Source organism: Cajanus cajan, chromosome 1 (genome assembly GCF_000230855.2).
Source record: "Cajanus cajan strain Asha chromosome 1, NIPB_CcT2T_4, whole genome shotgun sequence".
Classification (NCBI taxonomy): Eukaryota; Viridiplantae; Streptophyta; class Magnoliopsida; order Fabales; family Fabaceae; genus Cajanus; species Cajanus cajan.
This window is the reverse complement of record NC_138517.1, coordinates 41,189,563-41,210,918: the sequence shown is the minus strand read 5'-3', so window position 1 is coordinate 41,210,918 and position 21,356 is coordinate 41,189,563. Positions and strand designations below refer to the sequence as shown.

Genomic DNA, 21,356 nt, shown 5'->3' with positions numbered 1-21,356 from the left:
CCATTAATTCAATACTTTAATTGGTTTGATGACTGATATAATTTTTAAAACATTGTATCAGAGTATGATTGCATGCATATATATCATAGATCATACTATGTACATATCAAAAGAGAGTTTAGAGAGAAAAAAAAATGTTAGAAAAAATGTGAATCTAGTTAAAATAAAACAAATAAGTGAGTAATTATTATTTATTGAGTGGGTGGTTAATCTTTTATATACACATTTTTCCTATTTTATCCTTAAGAGATATATTAGTAGAAAAAAATGTTACAATATAAATGTGTTAAAAAAGTAGACACAAAAAGAAAATATCCTCTTTTAAATTGTTGTAAATATTTACTCATCGTATTCGTGTATTTCCATGCCCTTAATTAGTTAATTTGAAGTATAGTATAGAAGAACCTCACAGGGAGCTCTAGTATGATTTTATAATACACAAATGTAGCAGATTCTTATTTATTTAATTTTAAACTTGAATCTTCTTATTCTTATTCTTATAGATAATAAAATATATCAACGGGCATCACTCATGATAGCAGAAGCACTCAGAGTATATTATTTTCTTTATTCGCAATTTTCCCTTTATCTTTAGGAAACATAACACTCTTTTGAGTACTGTTTGTTACACAGATTCTTTCCTTGAAGATTTGAATCGAAAGTAGGTTTATGAATAGCAATAGTGTAGGAAATCCTAACGAATTGTCGATAATACCCTTAATTATTCAATATTTATCTAGCATACATCATGAAGCCATTAAGGGTATATTACGAAATCTATATGAGAACAAAGTTAGGGGCCACAAAAGCTACATGAATTTTGTATTCTGTAATTCACTCTCTTTCTTGATCTATACAGAAGATAACCATTATTTTGTCTTTGCATTTTAAAATAGTGTACTATTTCTTCGGTCTATAAATAGGCATTTTTGGCTTTCAATTAATTGCCTAAATACTTTTGAAGATTGGTTAGCTGAATCACCAACATGCCTAAGCAAATTTGCGGTAACACTGTGCAGCAGGAGAAGGTCTGGCTGAACCCATTTGAAGTTAGTGATGATCAGATCTTGGAGAAAGTATACATAACCCATTTCCATTGTGTTGAGAAGTACGATGTTGGATCTCTTTATAATGTTGCTTCAAACGTTGTCAACCACTCCATTGAAATTGCTGATTTGATTAAGGAGGTAACCTTTCCCACTTAACACTCCTAAATACTATTGTGCTCTTCAAACATGGCATCATTTTATTTGAATGCAAATTAATTAGGACAATCATATTTGCCCTAACCATTTAAAGCATGTTTGAATATAAGTTAGAAACATTTTTATAAATTTCTCTATGAAAAATAAAGAGTATTTTTTAAGTAAAAAAACTCTTTAAAATATTATTAAATTTGTATCCAAATAAACTCTTAATACTATAAAATTAACATAGAATGGTGAAATGTGTTAAGTTATTTGGATCCGGATCTTCTCCCTTGTTGAGTAGCAGAACTTAGTAAGAAAAAGACACATTTTGTCAAACAAAATTTCGTTATAATTGATATATTGTTACTTTTACTAGTTATATTAGTGTATCCTGCATGTATGAGAGAATCTAAATCCAAAGTTGATTGCAAGTACAATTTTTCAATAACTTATATGTAGGTCTTGCATGATAAACATTGCATGTGACATGTACATGATTGCAAGCTCATTTTAGTTAGAATGTATATGTTTATTATGTACAGAATGGGCAAAAAATTGATCAACCCAGAGAAGAAACGGGTCCATTGATCTCTTTCACACGAATCCCTGCCTTGAAGCGAATTGCTTGCCAGGTAAAGTTGGAATTCAATTCAAAGTTTCTTTCAAAGTAATGAGCAATTAATGTCCTATAGAACTTGTAATTGAAATATCTCTTGTAACGTACGTGATAGAATATCCCAATACGTTGATTTTAGGGGAGAATGGAACTAGATGTCAAGAGAGTTTGCAATAACTCACACTTAATTCAACTAAACGGGTAATTAAACTTAAATATTTATTAAGGAGGTGACTACCCCTATTTAAATACACTTAGTTCCGAATGTGCAAACGGGTAATTAAACTTAAATATTTATTAAGGTTAAATATTTATTTAACCGTTATAGTTTTACATACTTCAATTTTTAGTTTTCATAATTTAAAATAGATAATTTAAAATAGATATTTTTAATCGTTATATTTATTTATTTTAATCTTTTTTAATTCTTATAATTTAAGATAGACTTTTTTAATTTATTTTACATTTTTTAATTATTATAGTTTAAAATAGACATTTTTAATTCATATACTTATCTAATTTAATATTTTTAGTTCTTATATCTTAAGATAAATCTTTTTATAATCCTTATATTTGCTATTTAAAAAAATAATAATTATTTCTTGGCATTAATTTTTTTTTTTGTAACATTATTTTTCTTTTGTTTATGTGCTTCAAGATAGATTTATTCTACTAGAATTACTTTCAATTAAATTTTTTGACCTATGATGCCAATTGTCGATATTTCTTTTCTTTACCTTCAACATTAACATAAAACAGACAATATTACAAAAAAAAATAACGATAGAAATTAAAAGATTAAAAAATTGAAAATATAAAAACTAAAAAATTTATATTAAAATATAGGGACTAGAAATGATTGAAAAAAAAATAAGTATAAAGACTAAAAAGACATATTTTAAATTATAAGTATTAAAAAGTAAAGGAAGTAAAATTATAGAGATTGAAAAAATATTTTAATCATTTATTAATCATAAAAAAAAACTATATATTTATTATGAAGAAGCAAATAAATTTGAGTTGCATTTAGAATATCTTCGAAATCATTAGAGTCCATCGAGAAGGTTGATAACATATAGAAATAATTTTGAACCCTATTTTGGTCATTGGAATTCTTACTGATTAAAAAAAAAAGTCTCACTATTTACCCAAGAAAAACAGAATTGTAAGTGTTGGAGTAATGGTTGCAGATGATATACACAACTCGTGGGGAGCAATACGCGCATGCAACAACAATGTTGATCCTGGAACAGCTGAGAGACTATTCCTGGGATGCAAAAGCAGTGATAGTTCTAGCAGCTTTTGCTCATGAATATGGCAAGTTTTGGCAACTTGCCCCTATTCCACGTGACAAACTTGGGAAATCATTGGCAGAGTTGAACAGACTTCATAGCATCATGGAAAACATAGAGCAACTAGATGACTTCAACAGTTTGGTGAAGAAGGTCATGCAAGTGGTTCAATGCATCATTGATTGGAAGAAGCTCATTACTGCAGAGTATAACATCAAGGATGTGCCTTCTTTGTCAGACACTTTGCATGAGATTCCTGTTCTTGCTTACTGGGCAATCAGCACCTTGGTCACTTGCACCAGCCACATTGATTTCTTGGGTGATAGGTAAGATTTATTGCTTCACTCTTTTTGTTTTGCAACATCACATTTTATTCAAACCATTTCATGAAATTTCAATCTTCTTTAAGTTTTTAGTGTCTTCTTAGTATATTTCTCCAAAAACCTTTTTAAGAGAAACAAATAAGAAAGAAAAATGAAATAAACTTTTTTATAAGTTAAAATTAGTTTACATACTAATTAATTTGCAGAAGTTCTCTTCTATTGACTTTTTCAAAATCCTATTTTTTAAGTCATGTATAAATTAATTTTAATTTATGGAGAAGTTTATTTCAATTTTCTTCCTTATTTTTCTTTCTTAAAAATACTTCTGAAAAAATTTATTTAAACAAATCCTAAATATCACAATAGTGTGATGCAACAACAAAAAAAAGTCTTATCTGATCAGGTACATGGATTTTACGATGTTATTTGACTTGATTAAAGACCAAATGAGATATTATTATGAGAGAGACACAAGAATAAAATTAATGGATCCTACACAAAATAATGTTGTGTACTACTTCATATTGTTTTTGTCTCTCTGTATTGTCATGTTACTTATTAACATGAGAGGATCCAAATCTGCCCAACATATATTAAATTTTTGAATAATGACTCATAATTTCGAATGCTTGAATTCAGGGACTACAGATACGAATTATCCAAATTTGACTACAGGATTGACTACATTCTCAAAAATTTCAAGGATCAGCAAGAGAAGTGCAAGACTCAGATAGGTTAATTATGTGTTTAGTGCTTTGCAAATGTTTTGTATGAATATTATGAGAAGCTTCCTTCCCTTGAATGCTCAGAGCTAGTGAAGTTGCAGAACTGAACTACAATGCTAATAGGAGATTCTGTGTCTGATTACAGGGCGCATAGAAGATTACTCGAGGCGCAAGGATATTATCAGTGCCATTCAAACTGAAAAAGAAATTGAAATTGTAAAATTTTTGGAAGCTCTTATTATCTCAAGTGATACCCAGGATTCAAGATCAATAGTGTATAATGGTGTCACCGGAGCACAGGTATCAAATATAGTAAAATCTCAGTCCTATCTCAACTACTAATATTTCCCTATTTATGCTTAGTGTTAATTAACCCAATGCACATTAACCATAAAACATATTATGGATATTATCCTAGTCTTGAGAAACGTAACATATTCATTGTTTATTATTATCTCTTTGACTCTTTAACAGGTTGAACTAGTAGAGTTTAAGAATAAGCATGTCTTGTTGTTCATTTCGGGCCTTGACCACATTGAACATGAGATTCAGCTTCTAAAATCAATAGATGAAAAATTGAAAGAAGAGCAAGAGCCAAAGGAGTTAGAGGGTTACAGGAAAGAGAATTTCAAGATTTTGTGGATCCCAATAGTGAGTGTTTGGGATGAAGAGCAAAAGAAAAAGTTAGAAAATGTCAAGGTTGGGTGGTATGTGGTGAAGGAATTCAGTTTCCAAACAGGTATTGATCTGATCAAAGAGGTGTTCAACTACAAGGGTAACCCCATGATCATGCTCATAAGCCCTGAGGGTAAAGTGGAAAACCCTGATGCAAAGCAGATTATTTCTACATGGGGCATTGATGGCTTTCCTTTCAGAACCTCTGATCACACAAGACTCACTCAACAATGGAACTGGTTTTGGACTGAAATAATCACCCTCAGTCCACCAATAAGGGAATTGGTAAGTACTAAGCCCTACAAACTAATGCTTGTCTTGTTCAGTTCATACATAATTCGTTAGTGATTGTTTTTGCATTGTTGGATTCTGCCAAACAAACCAGTGCAGTGCATTTAAATATGTAAGTTATGTTAATCTGTTACCTGTACATAACACAAATTGGAATCATGTTATCATGCATATGATCTATATATTTAATCATGTGTTTAATTTCTATGCATGCACCATAAGTATAAAAAAAAAGTATATTTATCAAATATTATATCAGATAATTTATTATAATTATTATAAAAGTCAACAAAATTATCATACTAGATAATAATGAAAAAAACTATTCACAACGTGTGTGCATGTTTAAATTAAATTCTTTTATTAAATACAACTATTATGTATCAATGAAACATAAAGTGATAGTTTCTGGTGACATCTAAGTAGATTGTGACTATAATCCTAAGGTCTCTTGACATTATCATTACAAAGGATGGATGATACTGACATTTTCTTTTTAATATTGGTTGAAATTTTTTGAAAATTTTAAATTTTGTGAGTCCAGCATATTTCTCCTAATTTGGTCATAAGACTCAAAAAAACATTGTCACTTTCAACAAATAATAGAGAAAATATTAGTATATTAGATGTTGCTAACTTTTACATAGAACAAAATTTAGATATATTTCTTTATATGCAGTTGGTATTATACTCCGATCAAAGTTAGAGTTTTAACTTGATAGTATGTGTAAATTTATATCGATGAGATCTATATTAAATACAAATACATAATATCAATATAAAACTCTAACTCTGATTAAAAAATTAAGGAATTATACCTAAATTTTGTCCTATCTAAAATATATATTAATGGAACTTACATTAAATGTAAGTGTATGATATCAAGATAAAATTTCAACTCTGATCTAAGAACAGCACCTGACCGCACCTAAATTTAGATATCACTTAAGATAAATGAATCTATACTTATTGATGTCCAAAACTAGATCAAAAGGGACTCGTACATCTTCATCTACGGGGGCACCAACACCAAGTGGATCCAAGAGTTCACCACAGCAGTGGAGAAACTGAAAAACAACGAAATTCTGAACCTAGAGGAAACCACAATCGAGTCCTACCCATTGGGAAGGGACAACCCCAAGATCGTTCCACGTTTCTGGATCACAATAGACAACTTGCTGGCAAGCAGGAAGCTAGGAAGAAAGCGTGGTGGTGGTGAAGAAGTGCAAGACTCCACAACAGAAGAGATCCAAAAACTGTTGTCCCTGAAGCAAGATCCACAAGGGTGGGCCGTTCTCAGCAGAGGCTCTCACGTGAAGGTTCTGGGCCAGGGCGAGGCCATGCTTCAGACTGTGAGGGACTTCGATAGTTGGAAGGAGAAGTTGCAGCAAGAGATAAGCTTCGACGTGGCCTTCAAGGAGCATTACAAGAAATGCGAGGCTAAGAGTGTGCCTCCCAAGTGCGAAGATAGGGAATTCGCTAACTACCCTGCGGACATTCTGGCTCACATACCTTGTCATAAGTGTGATCATGACATGAAAGTCACTTCTGTTAAGTACAAGTGTTGCCACGGTCGTCAAACAAATGCATGAAACAACTCGTGCGTGCATGCATGCATGCATGCATGAGGTTTGGTTTGAATTTGTGCCTCTGGATTATTATTGTTGGTATATAGTGATTTTTGTGGCGAGTATTATTGAGTGAATTGTTTTGGTGAATAAACTAGATCTGTGTTCTGCTTGATTGCGCAGAATCATGTACAAGTACAATATCCCTTCCTGCTCCCCAAGCTCTTGGTTCGGTTAAATATAATTGGAACTCGGTTCCTTTGTATACATTTCGCTCATGAACTCCATCTATATATGTAACAAAATTTAAATATTCTTGAAATAAAACAAAGTCATGTTTGATTGGAGTCTTGGGTGTCACTTTTTTTTTTTGTATTTACTTTTAGTTCATATCTTTTAATTGAAAAATCAATTAACATTTTTTACTTGTTTTCTAGAATGTACAATGGATTTTGAGGAATAGTTAATTAGGCCCTAGAACTATTAGTAATGATTTATTTAGTTCATAAAACTAATTAAGATAACATTCCTCTATTATTTTAATTATTAAATAATAGTTATTTTAATCCTGATTTTATCAAGCATCGATTACTTTTGTCTTATAATTACTAATGAAAAAGATGTACTTTAAGACACTATTTTATTTTAAATGAAAAAAATGAAGTTATGTGAATAGTAGATGAATGTAGAGACAATCTTTGATCAAAAAATGTGTCAATGAGAGGAAAGAAAATTCCTAAAAAAACAAATAAATAAATAAATATTTAGGAGTAAAACCGTCTTAATAAAGTGGAAGTCAAAAACGACTGAAAGTGATATATTCCTTTATATATTACTAGTGGTTTGAATAGGCACAAGTTAGTACAAATAGTGGGTGGTTATTAAGAGATTTTAATATATATATATATATATATATATATATATATATATATCAAAGGGTTTTTTTTTACCTTTATTAATTATTATTGTGTAATTTTTTAAAAGTTAAAATTGTCAACAATAAAATATACATCAAAACAAAACAAAAATTCCTCTTTATGTATAAATAAAAATAATATTTAATAACACTTTCGATTTCTCTGTTATGTTAATTTCGCAAATTTGATTCTCTCATGAACTGATATTGAATTGCAATGTTGATGTGAATGTTAATTTTAGTCGTTCGACCTGAACCTATAACCACATAAGTGATAAAAACATGTACGCTAATCAATACATTTGGAATAAGTAAAAAAAAAGTAATTATTATTTTTTTGCATATAACAATTTTAATTAATATTATATCAATACTAACTTATGAACATTTTCATATTTAATATTATTTGGGAAACAAAACATATTAAATAAAAATATTCCTACTGAATATAATTAATTGAGAATAAATGATTAAATATTTGAATTGAAATAATACTGGCTTTACTACTCGTGTGTTACACACAAGAAACATCTTAACACTATGGTCATTTAATTTTTATTTATCTTACTTTTTGTACAAAATTTAAAAATATTGCCATGATATATGTATGCGAGTATTACACAAATACCTGTAAATTTATTAATCATCCGAAATATTGGTCATTGCACTATGATTTAAAAAAAAAAAAAAAAAAAAAAAAAAAAAAAAAAAAACTCCTAAATGGGACTAGTAGATATTCTTTAGGTGCTCCTTAAAGACAAATACAAAATCGTCCTATAATTTATTAAATAACCAAAAGTAGAACTTTGTCCTTCAGACTTCAGTTAATTTAAATTGGTAAATGAACTTTTTTGTAAATAAAGAAAACTAGTATAAAAAAAATATATTTGTCTAGTACCATATTTCTTCGCAAATGGAACGGAGCATGAAAAAGTATTCATTCATCTAATATATATTAGCCTCCAGCCAAACAAAACAAATAGCCATAGGATCATCATATCATACATACGCACACCACCGTTAAAGGGGGCTACAGAGGCGACAAGGGTCCTAAAAAGTTCCAAGTCTTGTTACAAAATAGAAAGGACCATAAACACGTGAAAAGGCTTATGCTGGCAAGCCTCCACGTACTTCTCAGCTATGGCTAACAAAACCAAGTCTACCATATAACTTAAACTGCGTCCACATGAAACGGAGATTGCAAAATAGTTAGTTTTATGTACAGCATTTTCATCACTTGCCAGCCAAGGCAACATTAAGGCCTCAACAAAAGAACATTGTGTTGCGGACATTTTCCTGCAACGGAGGCAACTGAGGGACAGGAACAGCACCAGCACCACTCAGTCCACCATGGCTTGAAGATGTCTCAGATTTGTCCTCAAATTTCATGAACTGCCCCAGCTGAGTTGCAGCCAAGTGTGCATAACATATTGGAGCAACTGCAGAGGAAGATAATATAACAGTTGAGTTTCAATCATCAATAATAATTAGAAAATAACAAATACCAATCTAATAAATAAATTTGGAGCAAGAATTTATTACCAACAGAAATGGCAGTAGTGCTCCTCTGATACCTGTCATATAGCAAATATTTAATTTGACTGGAACTGTAAAATGAATCTAATGCAATCAGATGTCTAAATTTCTACTTACACGTATGATAATGAATGGACAAGCTCCTGCATCTCATCTGGAGAGAAACCAACCTCATCGTGCAGCACATGGTAATGGGTAGGCCTACTAGTACCCTGAGCAAAATATTTTAGAAGAAATCAATAAAATGATAATACAAGTTCTTTTGTTGCTTTCACTGATCCACATCCAACCAAAATTGATGTGAATCCAAAACATTCTGTTCATTGAGTTGGTAGGTTAAAAACACAAATGGAAATAGGAATCAAGACACCTCTTTCCATGTATTGGAATCAATTGTCATCAACTAGTCTTACAGGTAAATAAACAGCACCCCCCAGTAGATGAGTCAAAGATGTAAGATTTTTTCCAAAACCTCAACAAATGCAAGACCAGGCAATACATGACAAACTAAAAAACAACAGAAATTGGATTTAAAAGTTTTGATACCACAAGTTTAAAATGTCAGAACTAGGTATAGGACCTTCCCACAGCCTATACACACTACTTGACTATATCAATGAAATGTAAAATAAAAAATAAAAAATATAAATTAATTAATTTTAAAAAAAAAAAAAAAAAAAAAGGTGATTTCTGGGCAACAACCAATAGGAATTTCCAATTTGACATCAACTAAATGTATGGCAAAAGACCGACACAATTTAGACCAACAAATAAGAAAAGTAACAATGCAAATGAACTATGTCATTGGAAGAACTCCTCATTTTACTGAAGGAATAAAGGTGATTACAAACAACCATGTACTGACTCTAGGTTACCTATTTAGAAATAGAAACAAGTACCCCCAACCATTATTCCATACTACTTTAAAAAGAATTTATAGAAACAAGCATCAAAGTAAATATCAGTTTTTCTCTATTAGACTATGTTAGGATATAGAATAAAGGGGATTAGAGTAGTTGCTGATTAGAGGGGATATTATGGGTCAGGCACATCATATCTATGAACGGGAGGATACTAGATAAAGGGAAGGCATTCAGATTAGCAAATCTGTGGGAATAGACCAGTGATTCTCTTGTAAAAGATTCCCGTGCCTAATTATTGGTTCTTAACAGACTATCATTACTAAAAAAAACCAGTTACAAACAAGCAGAATGAAGTTATGAAAAGTATAAAAGACTTTGCCTAAACATTTCATGACTACAAAAATAATAGTGCCATATATATTAAAAAATGGGGATACTCACAATCATTCCAGCATGTGCACATAGGTAGAAATCATAATTTCTGGGATGGCAAATTTTATTGTCGATAACAGTTCCTGTAAAACAACAGGTTAATAAATAGGGAACTGATGGATTCCAATTAATAAAAATTACTGGAAATTCCCAAAAATACTTGCCAGGTGGGACATTGTCAGGAGAGTTGGGCTGGAAAAACCTGGTGTGGTGATTCTTCTGAGCCACAATTACCACAAATTTTGGCTCCCAATTTTCATCAAGAAATTTGCAAGCCTTAAAATTCAAAGATTAGTTCTTTATGACTAAAAAAAAGAAAAAATTCACAGTTGACCAGCTTCAGTACCTCAATGATTTGATCAAGTTCAATATTAAGAACTTGATTGAACTGCGACTCACTAACACCATCCCTATATTAGATAGAAAACAAGTTCAATCATATATGAAAATATTATATCAATATCTGCATGATTCAACTAAAACCAAAACACATTCTGTAGAAAATTGACAGGATTTATACAACAAAAAACTTATCCCACCAGGTTAAAACACAATTCGTTTACAACATAAACATTTACAGTTATAATAATCAAAATGCAAAAAAAAAAAGGACAGAAAATAATTAACAGAAGCAGCATTCTCAAGGATAACTTACCTGAATATGATTATGTTTTCTGGTTTTCTCCTCCCAGAAGTTGTATAGAAATCAAGCAAAAGTTCCCTGCAATGGATGAAATCATGAAACCCATCAGTCTAGACAGTACTTGAACCATGAAAAAAAATACCTGTATCAATACAGCTGATAATACTGTTTAGAACATTTACTAACAAGAAAAGAAAAGAAAAAAAAAACAAACAAACAAAAAAAACTTGACAAAACAACCCAGTTTGATACTCAAGTGCCAACTAATTAAGAGAATCTTAGTATAGTTAAATAGTTATTAAACTACAATTTATGAATTAATTAACCTTATGATGCCTTCATCTTCCTTTTCAGATACTCGCTTGAACAAATTATCTATCATTTCAACCTTTGCTGATTGGGTACGAACACATGCCCTATATTTTGATATCAGAGGCCAGTGTCTAGAGCTGACCACCTGCATGTATATAATTAGGCATGCTGGCTAACACCAAAAGACAAATACATCTTCACCCAGAAAAATAAGATTGGCACCAACATACGCATTTGAAAGCTAATTATATTTGTAGAAAACACAAAAGACCTATAATCATTTACCGCAGCAATTGAAGGAATGTCAGTCTGCCCTGGTGAGCCATGTGACACATCCATGCCCAGAATGAGGGTCGGGGCTTTGGAAACAACAGGAAGAGAAGGAGAATGTTCAACGCCCAACAATGAATTCAATCCACCAAGCTGCATAACAATAAACAAATTCCATGGGAAAAAAATTCCTTGCAATGAATCAACTAAGCAAAAAAAAAAATCAATTATAAGAACAATCAAGTCATATGACAGTAAATGGTGAAGGGCATATAATGAAGGTGTTCATTTATTTGAGATGACATGAGACATCTTACTGGCACATACAATTAAAAATCAATTATAACAACCAAGCCTTATTATAGTGGGAATTGGCATGAATGTGTTCATCTACTTGTGATAATTATCAAAAATAACGATAAGATGCTTTACAGGCACATGCTTAAATAAACATGTACAGAGATGCTGCCAATATTACCAGAATATCAACCCATAAATATATACCTTGGCATTGATTTTCAACATAACATTGGTCAGGTACTGGTCATTGACCCTTGTAGGACACATACACTGATTAATGATTCCAAAATCAGCAAGATTCTTCTTTTTCCATGGACCTGCAATGTCAAAAAAATTTCAACCAGGGCACTCGAAAACTTCTTGGTCGTAGAGGTACAATCATACCATAATCACTAACCATAAATATCACAATTTTTCCGATCAGGAAGCAAACATAGAAGGAACTGAGGAGCCCCAGGAAGTTTAGACTGAATGGTTTCAAACATCTTCTCCACCCTAACCATAGGTGGGGCACGTCTAAACTGAGGATTCTCATCAAACACATCAAATGGTTGTTCTATTGTCTGCACAAATCAAAGAAAAAATCTCAGTCAGTAGCCCTTTCACACGTCACTAACTATGCAAAATCACACAACTTACAATTCCTTTCATGTCTCCAATTCTAATCAGGTCCCGTATAAGTGCTCGTACATCACAGCGTGCAGAAAAGTTTGCCACAGCCCATCTTTCTATCTTAGACGGTTCCACAAATCTCTGAAGCATTTAAATTATTAGAAGCTGAAGCACTATTGTTATTAGATAGAAAATGTTAAAATTCCATACAAAAAGGGAATTGAATTAAATACCTTGTTGCTAAAATTCCACCGCCCATTCCTTGGATTGAAATCCTCACCATTGCCAAACTTCAACTATTGAATAAGATCCAAAAATCATTTTCAAACCATAATGTAATACTATTGATATTTATGATTAGCAGTGAGTAAATTACCATAACTGCACACAATTAATCAAAATAAGTGTGCTTGATTCAAATTCTATTAAGGAAATAAATAATTGATTATTTTTGCCACCATCACGAGCTTTTGAAAAATATGCAATTACTTCTTGGGAAAGAAAAAGCTATTTTCAAAGACCACTTCAGAACAATATGCAATTAAAGATTTCCATAAATTTAAAGACTCGTATCAAGATGCATAAAACAAAACAGACTGTTATGCAATATAACAATTAAAATATCATGCTAGAAAAGAGTGCAAGGATAAGTTGTCTACATAACTACAAATTTCAACAACATAAGCCCTGAGTAACAATGCTAAAGGTAGTAGATCCAATCAGAAAAGGTACAACAGGAATTGCTTGTTTTGTTCTATAGAAACTTCTTCATAAATTCAAGAACTTGTTAAAAAGATCTCATGAATACAAACATAAAATCCTATGTTCATAATTATTATTATTATTTCATACAGTTGTCATAGGTATTTTGTTTCGATCTTCCACAAGTTAATTGACTCATTGCAAATTGGAAAAAAAAATAGTTCAGAACTTGCTAAATGTTAAGCATTAAACTAGCAAGGGATTTGCTTAACAGCTATGGTAGGCATAAACTTTTATGATTTTAAATTATGATCATCAAGACCAGTGTTAACAGTACTAACAAAGGGCATATTCGTTTCTTAAATTAGATACTGTCTGTTAGATGCCCATCAGCAGTTAATTACATGTTAATTACACATTAGTAATTAGTTAAAAATTACAATATCAGTTAAGAGCCTGCATTGACTGGGCAAGGATAATTGAAGAAATATGGCATGCTGCCTAAGAAAAGGGGGAGTGGGGGTTAAGGGAGATACTTTATCTTGGGACTTGAGAGGGAATCCAGATTCTTTTTTATTTCTGAGAGAAAGGGGGGGGTTCCCAAGAAGTTTTGTTCATTTCAAAGAAAACAGGATTTTCTGAAGGTGATTCGTGTAATGTATAACCACATTTCTGTCAAGCGTTACTTAAAAAAGGACAAGACATTTGCTAGGAGGTAAAGATGTAAAATGTAAACCACTTTACAAGCTATCTCATGGTACCATAATAATAAGTGGAACAAATTCATTCCCACAACTAGTAGTAGACTACTAAATTTCAATCAAACCTCAAGGAAAACATCATTTACTTCAAAACAGAAAACACAATACAAAATAAAATTAACAATGGTATAAATACATATACAAATATATACCCTTGGTGCAGGCAAGACTCGACCCTCCACTTCAGTGAAGCCAGTGCTTATAGAAATTCCACAATTGCGGAGCAAAGGTTCAGAGCCATAGTTGCTGCTTCTTAGAGCCTTCAGAAAAAATAATAGTAAGATTCCTAATCCTAGACATTTGAATTAAAACTATATAACTTAAAATTTAGCAACACAACTTACGTCAGACAAAACCCTCATCCTTTCTTGTGGTTTCTGCCTGGACTTCTCCACTAATGAAGCTCTTTGAAGTGTGGACAGAGCTTTTGTATATCGTTGCAATGATACCAATTCACAAAGCTTAAAAGAACCAAGAAAAACAGAAAAATAATAGTTAATGATGAAATGTGCAGCTTACTTCTATTTGTACCTGTATTATTGCTAACAAATGCAGTGTGAAAAACAAAAAGAACACCCTCAATTTACCTCAATAGGAAAAAATGTTGGCCGTTTAGGCTTGCCAACATTGATACATGGAAGGTCCGAAGAGTATCGTAGATCTATCTTTCGAACATTAACAAAATAATCATAAACAGTTATTTCCTCCGTACTGTCTTCTCCATCCATGCCACCTTTACCCTTCAAAGTAAAACTGCAAAAAACACCTGTTAGTAAAAAGCCTAGACACATCAAATAAACAACCATACATTTACAATATAGCACATACACAAAGTAAATAATTGGCCTTCGTCAGCCAAAGAAATTTAAAAAAAATTAAAAGGAAAATAATAAGTACGTCTGCTCCCTGCATGGAAGTTCACTGAGCCCAGTAATTTTGAATTCTTGATTAGATGGCCTAGTTTTAATCCTCAGATTTTTTAGGGTCCTTTTAGCCTGTTCAAAGAAATATAAAATAAAAAGATCAGACCTAATCCTTAAAGATCAATGAAGGACAATAAAAATGCATTCAAATAACTTGTTCACCTTAGCCCAGTCAAGTTGAAAAGGATCTCTCACATTTTGATTAGCAATTAAAAAGTCAACCACAGGCCCAGGAGTAATTATCATAGTAGTCGACACATCTAAACAAATTAAAGATAGCAAGAATTAGACAAAACACATTGACTTGAGAAGATTACATGCAGGCAACAGGTTTAACCTATGTTAAGAGACAGGCCACTCTGTGTAGTTCTAAAACTTGAATGGAATCCTCTACAGCCTAGGACACCACCTCCTACATCAGCAAAATTATTTGGATCATTGTGGAAGAAAGATTGGCGTACAAGTAAGCAACCTCTGCAATAAATAATCAACAGCTAAATTATCCAGGCAATATTATTTAAAAATTATACAAAAAAATTTAAGCTATTCACATACTAAGAAAAAGAATATTTACTTACTGCTTAGCAGCATGCTGCCTCAAAATGATATCAAGAACTCTAATGGCTTCTTGGAAATTCTCTGTCTCCTGCCCACGCAAGGCATTGCCAATGGCCTGCATTGGAATTTTTGCAGCAAAGCTTATCTCTACTTTGAATGTCTTTGCTCGGTATGGACGCCGCATCCTCTTTCTGTCACTTTCATTATCTCCATGACCATTAGGGCTGCAATTTCCATTATTCCTAAAGCAGAAAAGAAGTTATATTGATGAGAAAATAATATGAAAACCAATTTTGTGGGCCAATGAAACAACTAAATGCACCAATCATTTCTACCTGTTTGATGTGACATCCTCAAGAACAACTTCAAACTCAAGCTTGTTTTGAGGAAGCGAGCCAATAGTAAACAAACTTTTCTCCCCATCATATGCAAAGTCCTTGCCATTTAAGTCAGAATGATATGTCTCCTTCACCCTGTCCATTATCTTCCTCCCTGCACCCTTACCTTCAACAGGGCGTCCATCTTCATAAGAAAAAGCCACCTGTTTGTATATCAAGTGATGTAATAGTCAACTTTAATTGAAAAGCTTAAAAATAAACACAGATATATAATACTAAGCCAAGGACAGAAAGGACATACACTATAATGGAAGAAATGTCCATCATTTTTAGAGACATTAACTTTGAAGTGGTTGGTTTGTAGCTGTATTTTCATTCCTTTGGATCCCAGACCACGTCTAGCTATTGGAGCACGGGAAGCCTTTTTCTTAGCAGGTTCAACAGGGGTAGAGAGCACCTCTTCCGCTTTGAGAGGTACAACATCAGAGGGGACAACAGGAGGGGGTGGTGGCAATGGCTCCTCCTTCCCGTTCCCATTTCCATCTGGCTCAAAAGAATCCATAGCCTGTACACACAGAGCCAGGGATATAAGGTAAAGCAGGATATCATAATGACACCACATACTATACGGTCAAAATATGATACAGCTAAAAATAAATAACAACCGCTAAAACTCACCAGGACCATACCAAAAGCCAAGTGATTAGTGATGTGCAGATGAGAAAAAAATACAATTATTATAAAGCTACCATAACAAGTTTTCACACAATTGCAGCCGCATCAAAAGCATTTTGTCTACAATTATTCACAATATCAAAGATCATGACAAATCTGCCGCAGCCAGAATTTAAAAGCATCCACTTGAGAATGGTAACTTCACTGAAGAGTGACTTCAAAAGGTCAAAATGAACTATTTTCCGCAATCATGGATATCATAAAAAGACACTAAACCGAAACAGGAAAAGAGTAAAAATGACTGCGACAAAATCTTATGCTAATTAAATAGTTAATTTCAAAAAAAAAAGAGCTAAGCTTCAAAATCTTTGCAAAATATTTTATTTTAATGCGGTAAATGCCACATATATGCAAAAATGACAGACTCAAATGCCATATCATCCTTTAACGTACATAATAAGAAAAATACATACATTCAAGCCGCCCTCAGTAAAGCAGCGACCAGAAATTAAAATCTAGTAACCAATAACCCCAAATACCCAAAAAATAAAGACATGCATTGCAAAAGTTAGGGTTTTCGCTTACAAAAAAATTATTAAAAAAAAATAACACGAAAACGAACCTAAAATGCTACCAGTTTGTTTGGTTTATCGTGAAAAAGTCTCAAACGGCCGTTGAACGTGAAAGCAACAAAATGTTACTTCTCATTTTTCTGCTTTGGAATGTGAGAATTCCCGTTTACGTTATTTTGAATGATAATCCAAACACGCTCTACATGTAACAACCTCAACAACCCAAAGTGTAATCCAAAACAGTGAACAAAAAAATTAAAAATTTGTAGCAAAATAACCCCATTTCTGAAACAAAATGCGGTTGGTTTGAAGGCAAAGCAAAAATATTTTCAATTAAAATAAACGGTCAAAAATGCAAGATCCAAGTCCGTCAAACGCACCACACAAACAACCTCAAAAAACCAGAAATTACACACACACACACACAAAAACATAAAATAAAATATAAAAAAAAAAAAAAAAAAAAAAAGTCAAACAATTTTTTTATTCTAAAAAAAATTGAAAAAAGAAAAAACAAAGGCAACCCATTTCGAGAAGGCAAAAGTAATCAAAAAGGAAAATTACGGGTAAAATCTCCAAAGCCAAAGCCAGAGCAACAATGCAGCATTACAATTACAACACCAGAGAGACAAACAAACCAAAACAACAACAACAACAACAACAAAATAAGCAATTAAATTAGAAAAGTAAAAAAGGAAAAAATAAGTAACTAAGAGAGGTTGACCTGAAATGGGGTTGAGATAAGAAAATAGAACCCTAAAGTCCTTGAAGAAAGGCAGAGAGAGTGAGCGAGTGAGGCTTAAAATGGGAAGTTGTTGTTGAAGTGGTTCCTGTGTCAACCTTCTCTTTAAAACTCATGTATGTCATCTCATTTATTTATTTATTTATTGTCTCTCTAGTGACTCGTCAACGAGAGGTTATTCCCTGCTGTATCGGTGGATCAAGTGAATTAGTGTGGACCGTCGATTGAAGTTTGAGAATTGTGGCAAGTGATAGGATTGAGAGAGAGTGAATTGGATGCGGTGAAGTACTCGAAAAAGCACGCATGACGAGTGAGTGGAGCTTGTCGTGTCAGTCAGCAGTGCCTCGACTCTTGGGTTGCCTGCGTTATCTGTTATCCGTTTTCACGTTTTGGGCCTTCCCAACGCTATGTCTTCTCCGCTTTCACGTTTGGGCCTTCCGAACGTTATATCTCTCCGTTTTCACGCTTTGGGCTTTCAGAAAGTTATACACCTCTTTTTTCTTTTTTTCTTTTTTTATAAGTGCACCTCTTTTTTTCTTTTTTTTCACATATTTCCTCCATTTTCTCTTTCGATATTTACATATACTTTTTTATCTTTCTATAATTTCTCACTTATTTTAGTGGGTAATTTTAATTTTTTTAATTTTTACATTAATTTTTTTCTCCTCACCTTTTTTATTTTTTTTTGTGAGATCTCTTCCCTCTTTTCCCTTCCTTCACTTTCACTCACTCTTTTCTCACTCTTTTTTTCATTCTCTTCACCTTTGGTCTCTTCCTTGGAACCTTAGGTGGTGGTGTTGAGTAGTTGCTGTGTTGTGGTGTGCGGAGCTAGCTAAAGTTCTTCCTCCCCGTCTCTAATTCTCCCCGTCTCTAATTCTCCCCGTCCGTTTTCTTCTTCTCCATTTCTCCTTCCCGGAAGCTCGGATTCTCGCATCTAGCTCGGATTCTCCATTTCTCATTAGATGCTTGATGATGGATGATTTGTGGCTGAGATTGAAGAAAACTTCGTTTTCAGGTTTACGGGTTTTTGGGTGAAATTTGGGTTTTTCTTGTTTGATGGTTGCATGTTGAAAAAGATGATGTTTTTGAGTTGTTTGGTGAGAATGTGGCATTTTGGCTGGCTTGCATGTGAAATTTCTGATTGTTGGAGCAGGATTTGAGGAAGATTTTTGAACTTGGAGACTTGTTGATGGGTAGCACGCCAGGCGCAGTTCTTGGCACCGGGCGTGTGACCATCAGAGGGTTCCATTGGTCAAGCCCGCCGGGCGTAGGGTTGTGTGCGCCAGGCGAGCTTGAGAATGGATGCCCCTAGATGGCTCACGCCGGGCGTGGTTGGACCACGCTGGGCGCGCTATCAGTCAGTGACCTACTCTTTGGTGATTTTGGTGTGGCGCCGGGCGTGACCACATCTCGCCGGGCGTGGAGACTCCTTGGGAGTCGTTGCCAGAGGTGGCGTCGGGCATGACCACGTCTCGCCGGGCGTGGAGACTCCTTGGGAGTCAATGCCAGAGGTGGCACCGGGCGCAATTTATATTACGCCGGGCGTGAGACCCTGGGAAGGTCTCTACTTTCCCTGCGCCGAGCGCGGGATGAGCACGGCGAGCTTGTGATACCTTTGAGGTCTCTGTCTCCTAGCATGCCGGGCGCAATAGGAATTGTGTCGGGCGCGCTGAACCCTGGTGCTCTCTGGTTGTGCCACGCCGAGCGCGACCATGAGTGCACCGGGCGCGGGTGTGATGATTACTTATATGATGATTATGTGTTGATATATGCTGAAATAGCTGATAAATGTTGTTATATGCTAAGCTGAGCTATAAATGTTAAATATTGTTGTGCTGACTAGTTGATAAATGTTGAATTACGATGTTGAGCTATAATTGAGGTATATTGTTGTGCTGTAAGTTGTTTACCTGTGCTATATGCTATTATTGTTGTATACTGATTTGTTGTGCTGTGTTGTATACTGATATAACTGTTGTAGGCCTTAAGGCTGAGCTATTATAGGCCATAAGGCTGAGCTGTTGTAGGCCGTAAGGCTGAGTTGTTGTAGGTCGAAGGCTGAGCTGTTGTAGGCCGTAAAGCTGAGCTGTTGTAGGTCGTAAGGTTGAGCTGTTGTAGGCCGTAAGGTTGAGTTGTTGATCACTAAGACTAGAGGAGATGTTTTCAAAGTTTCCTTATCCCATTGTGTGGATTGAGCGGCTGTGGTGCTCTTAGAGCCCAATTTGTTGAAAACCCTCCCTGGAAAGTTGACCCTTAGAGTGGTAACTTGCTGTTCTCCTCTAAGTTCTTAGTGGTCCCGTGTGTGGGCAAGGTCGAGGAACACGTGTATAAAGCGACCACGGTATAGGGGCTAGGTCGAGCTATACCGCTTATAAGCGACCAAATTCTAGCTGATATGCGTGACGACGCATTGTGTGTTTACTGCTATTTATGTTGTATATATATATGATGAGTTGTATGCTGATGATGTGCTGATAGCTGTAGTTGTTTACCATTCATGTATGCTTATATATATGTATGTTGATTCTTTTCACTAGCTTACCCTTTGTTGTTTCCATGTGGTTTGGATTGCGATGATCATACGTTGTATGGGAGCAGAGTAGGGATAGGTTGGTGTCTAGAGGCAAGTCTGCAGCTGGCAGATGGAGCTATTCTTTTGATGTTTTGTTGTTTTAGCTACTTGTGTAGCATTGCTGGATGTATTTTGTTTACTCTGATTCTTAGCCCCAGATTGGACCTTGTGTATATATTCTAGTTGTTTATATATATATATATATATATATATATATATATATATATATATATATATATACTTGCTCCTTTCTGTGTGGTGTTGTGGTGTGTTGAGCTGTGTGTGGCGGCCAGGCGGGTTGTTACACTTTAGTGGTATCAGAGCAGTTCGAGTCTAGTGGACACTCTGTGAGGGTGGTTCCTTTAGGCTTTTGTTGTGCTGAACTCTGTGTGTGTTGCTTTGCTGTGCTGATTTCTTTGTTGATTGTTGTGCTGTTGATTGTTGTTTGGTTTAGTTATTGTATATTAAAGATGCTATTACTTTTGTAGACAATGACTAGAACCAATGAGCAGATAGCCCGTGCCATGGAGATGATGGTTATGGCTATGCAGCAGCAAAATGCTTATTTTGCTAGGATGGATGCTGATAGAGCTGCAGCTGGTGCAGCAAGACCAGTTGGGTCACAGGAGAGCCGGGATCTTGCTGAGTTCTGGAAATGCCATCCTCCGCAGTTCAAGGGAGACGCAGACCTAGAGGTAGCTGACCACTGGATCTGTGAGTTGGAGAAGATCTTCACTATGTTGGGATGTTCTCAAGAGAGGAGGCTGGCATATGCTGTATACATGCTGGTTGGGGAGGCTGAGTATTGGTGGAGAGGTACTCACCATATGCTGACTACTAGAGGAGTTGTTGTTGACTAGGAGTGTTTTAGGAGGGTGTTCTTGGAGAAGTACTTCCTAGAGAACGTGAGGCACGCCAAGGAGGCTAAGTTCATGCGGTTACACCAGGG

At 34.1% G+C, this 21,356-nt stretch overlaps 2 protein-coding genes across 2 annotated transcripts; one reads left to right on the top strand and one right to left on the bottom strand.

Moving 5' to 3' along the window:
• The first annotated feature begins 896 nt into the window (after window positions 1–896).
• On the top strand, window positions 897–7,027 carry LOC109799658 (protein SIEVE ELEMENT OCCLUSION B). Its single transcript, XM_020360260.3, has 7 exons — window positions 897–1,187; window positions 1,733–1,822; window positions 2,997–3,424; window positions 4,061–4,155; window positions 4,292–4,446; window positions 4,621–5,106; window positions 6,099–7,027. The coding sequence occupies exons 1-7, from the start codon at window positions 987–989 to the stop codon at window positions 6,702–6,704; spliced, it is 2,061 nt and encodes a 686-aa protein (XP_020215849.1). The 5' UTR covers window positions 897–986; the 3' UTR covers window positions 6,705–7,027.
• Window positions 7,028–8,517: 1,490 nt separating this feature from the next.
• Window positions 8,518–18,108, bottom strand: LOC109799425 (protein argonaute 4). The gene is made up of 23 exons (XM_020359979.3): window positions 17,818–18,108; window positions 16,148–16,411; window positions 15,844–16,049; window positions 15,529–15,750; window positions 15,288–15,424; window positions 15,113–15,210; window positions 14,925–15,022; window positions 14,615–14,780; window positions 14,372–14,488; window positions 14,180–14,287; window positions 12,798–12,860; window positions 12,592–12,705; window positions 12,350–12,515; window positions 12,157–12,269; window positions 11,668–11,805; window positions 11,397–11,527; window positions 11,083–11,148; window positions 10,774–10,837; window positions 10,592–10,703; window positions 10,437–10,510; window positions 9,250–9,344; window positions 9,139–9,170; window positions 8,518–9,035 (listed from the first exon to the last, which is right to left on the bottom strand). The coding sequence occupies exons 2-23, from the start codon at window positions 16,406–16,408 to the stop codon at window positions 8,860–8,862; spliced, it is 2,757 nt and encodes a 918-aa protein (XP_020215568.1). The 5' UTR covers window positions 16,409–16,411; window positions 17,818–18,108; the 3' UTR covers window positions 8,518–8,859.
• Window positions 18,109–21,356: the final 3,248 nt, after the last annotated feature.

What these genes read in the sequence shown, in the direction of transcription:
- LOC109799425 (XM_020359979.3), bottom strand. Translation starts at nt 16,408, where the DNA reads ATGGATTCTTTTGAGCCAGATGGAAATGGGAACGGGAAGGAGGAGCCA. An exon ending in AGGCAGCATGCTGCTAAGCA is followed by an intron (nt 15,425 to 15,528) that starts GTAAGTAAATAT and finishes TATTTATTGCAG; the next exon opens with AGGTTGCTTACTTGTACGCC. An exon ending in GAGTCTTGCCTGCACCAAGG is followed by an intron (nt 12,861 to 14,179) that starts GTATATATTTGT and finishes CTTATTCAATAG; the next exon opens with TTGAAGTTTGGCAATGGTGA.
- LOC109799658 (XM_020360260.3), top strand. Translation starts at nt 987, where the DNA reads ATGCCTAAGCAAATTTGCGGTAACACTGTGCAGCAGGAGAAGGTCTGG. An exon ending in TTGCTGATTTGATTAAGGAG is followed by an intron (nt 1,188 to 1,732) that starts GTAACCTTTCCC and finishes TATTATGTACAG; the next exon opens with AATGGGCAAAAAATTGATCA. An exon ending in TGAAGCGAATTGCTTGCCAG is followed by an intron (nt 1,823 to 2,996) that starts GTAAAGTTGGAA and finishes TAATGGTTGCAG; the next exon opens with ATGATATACACAACTCGTGG.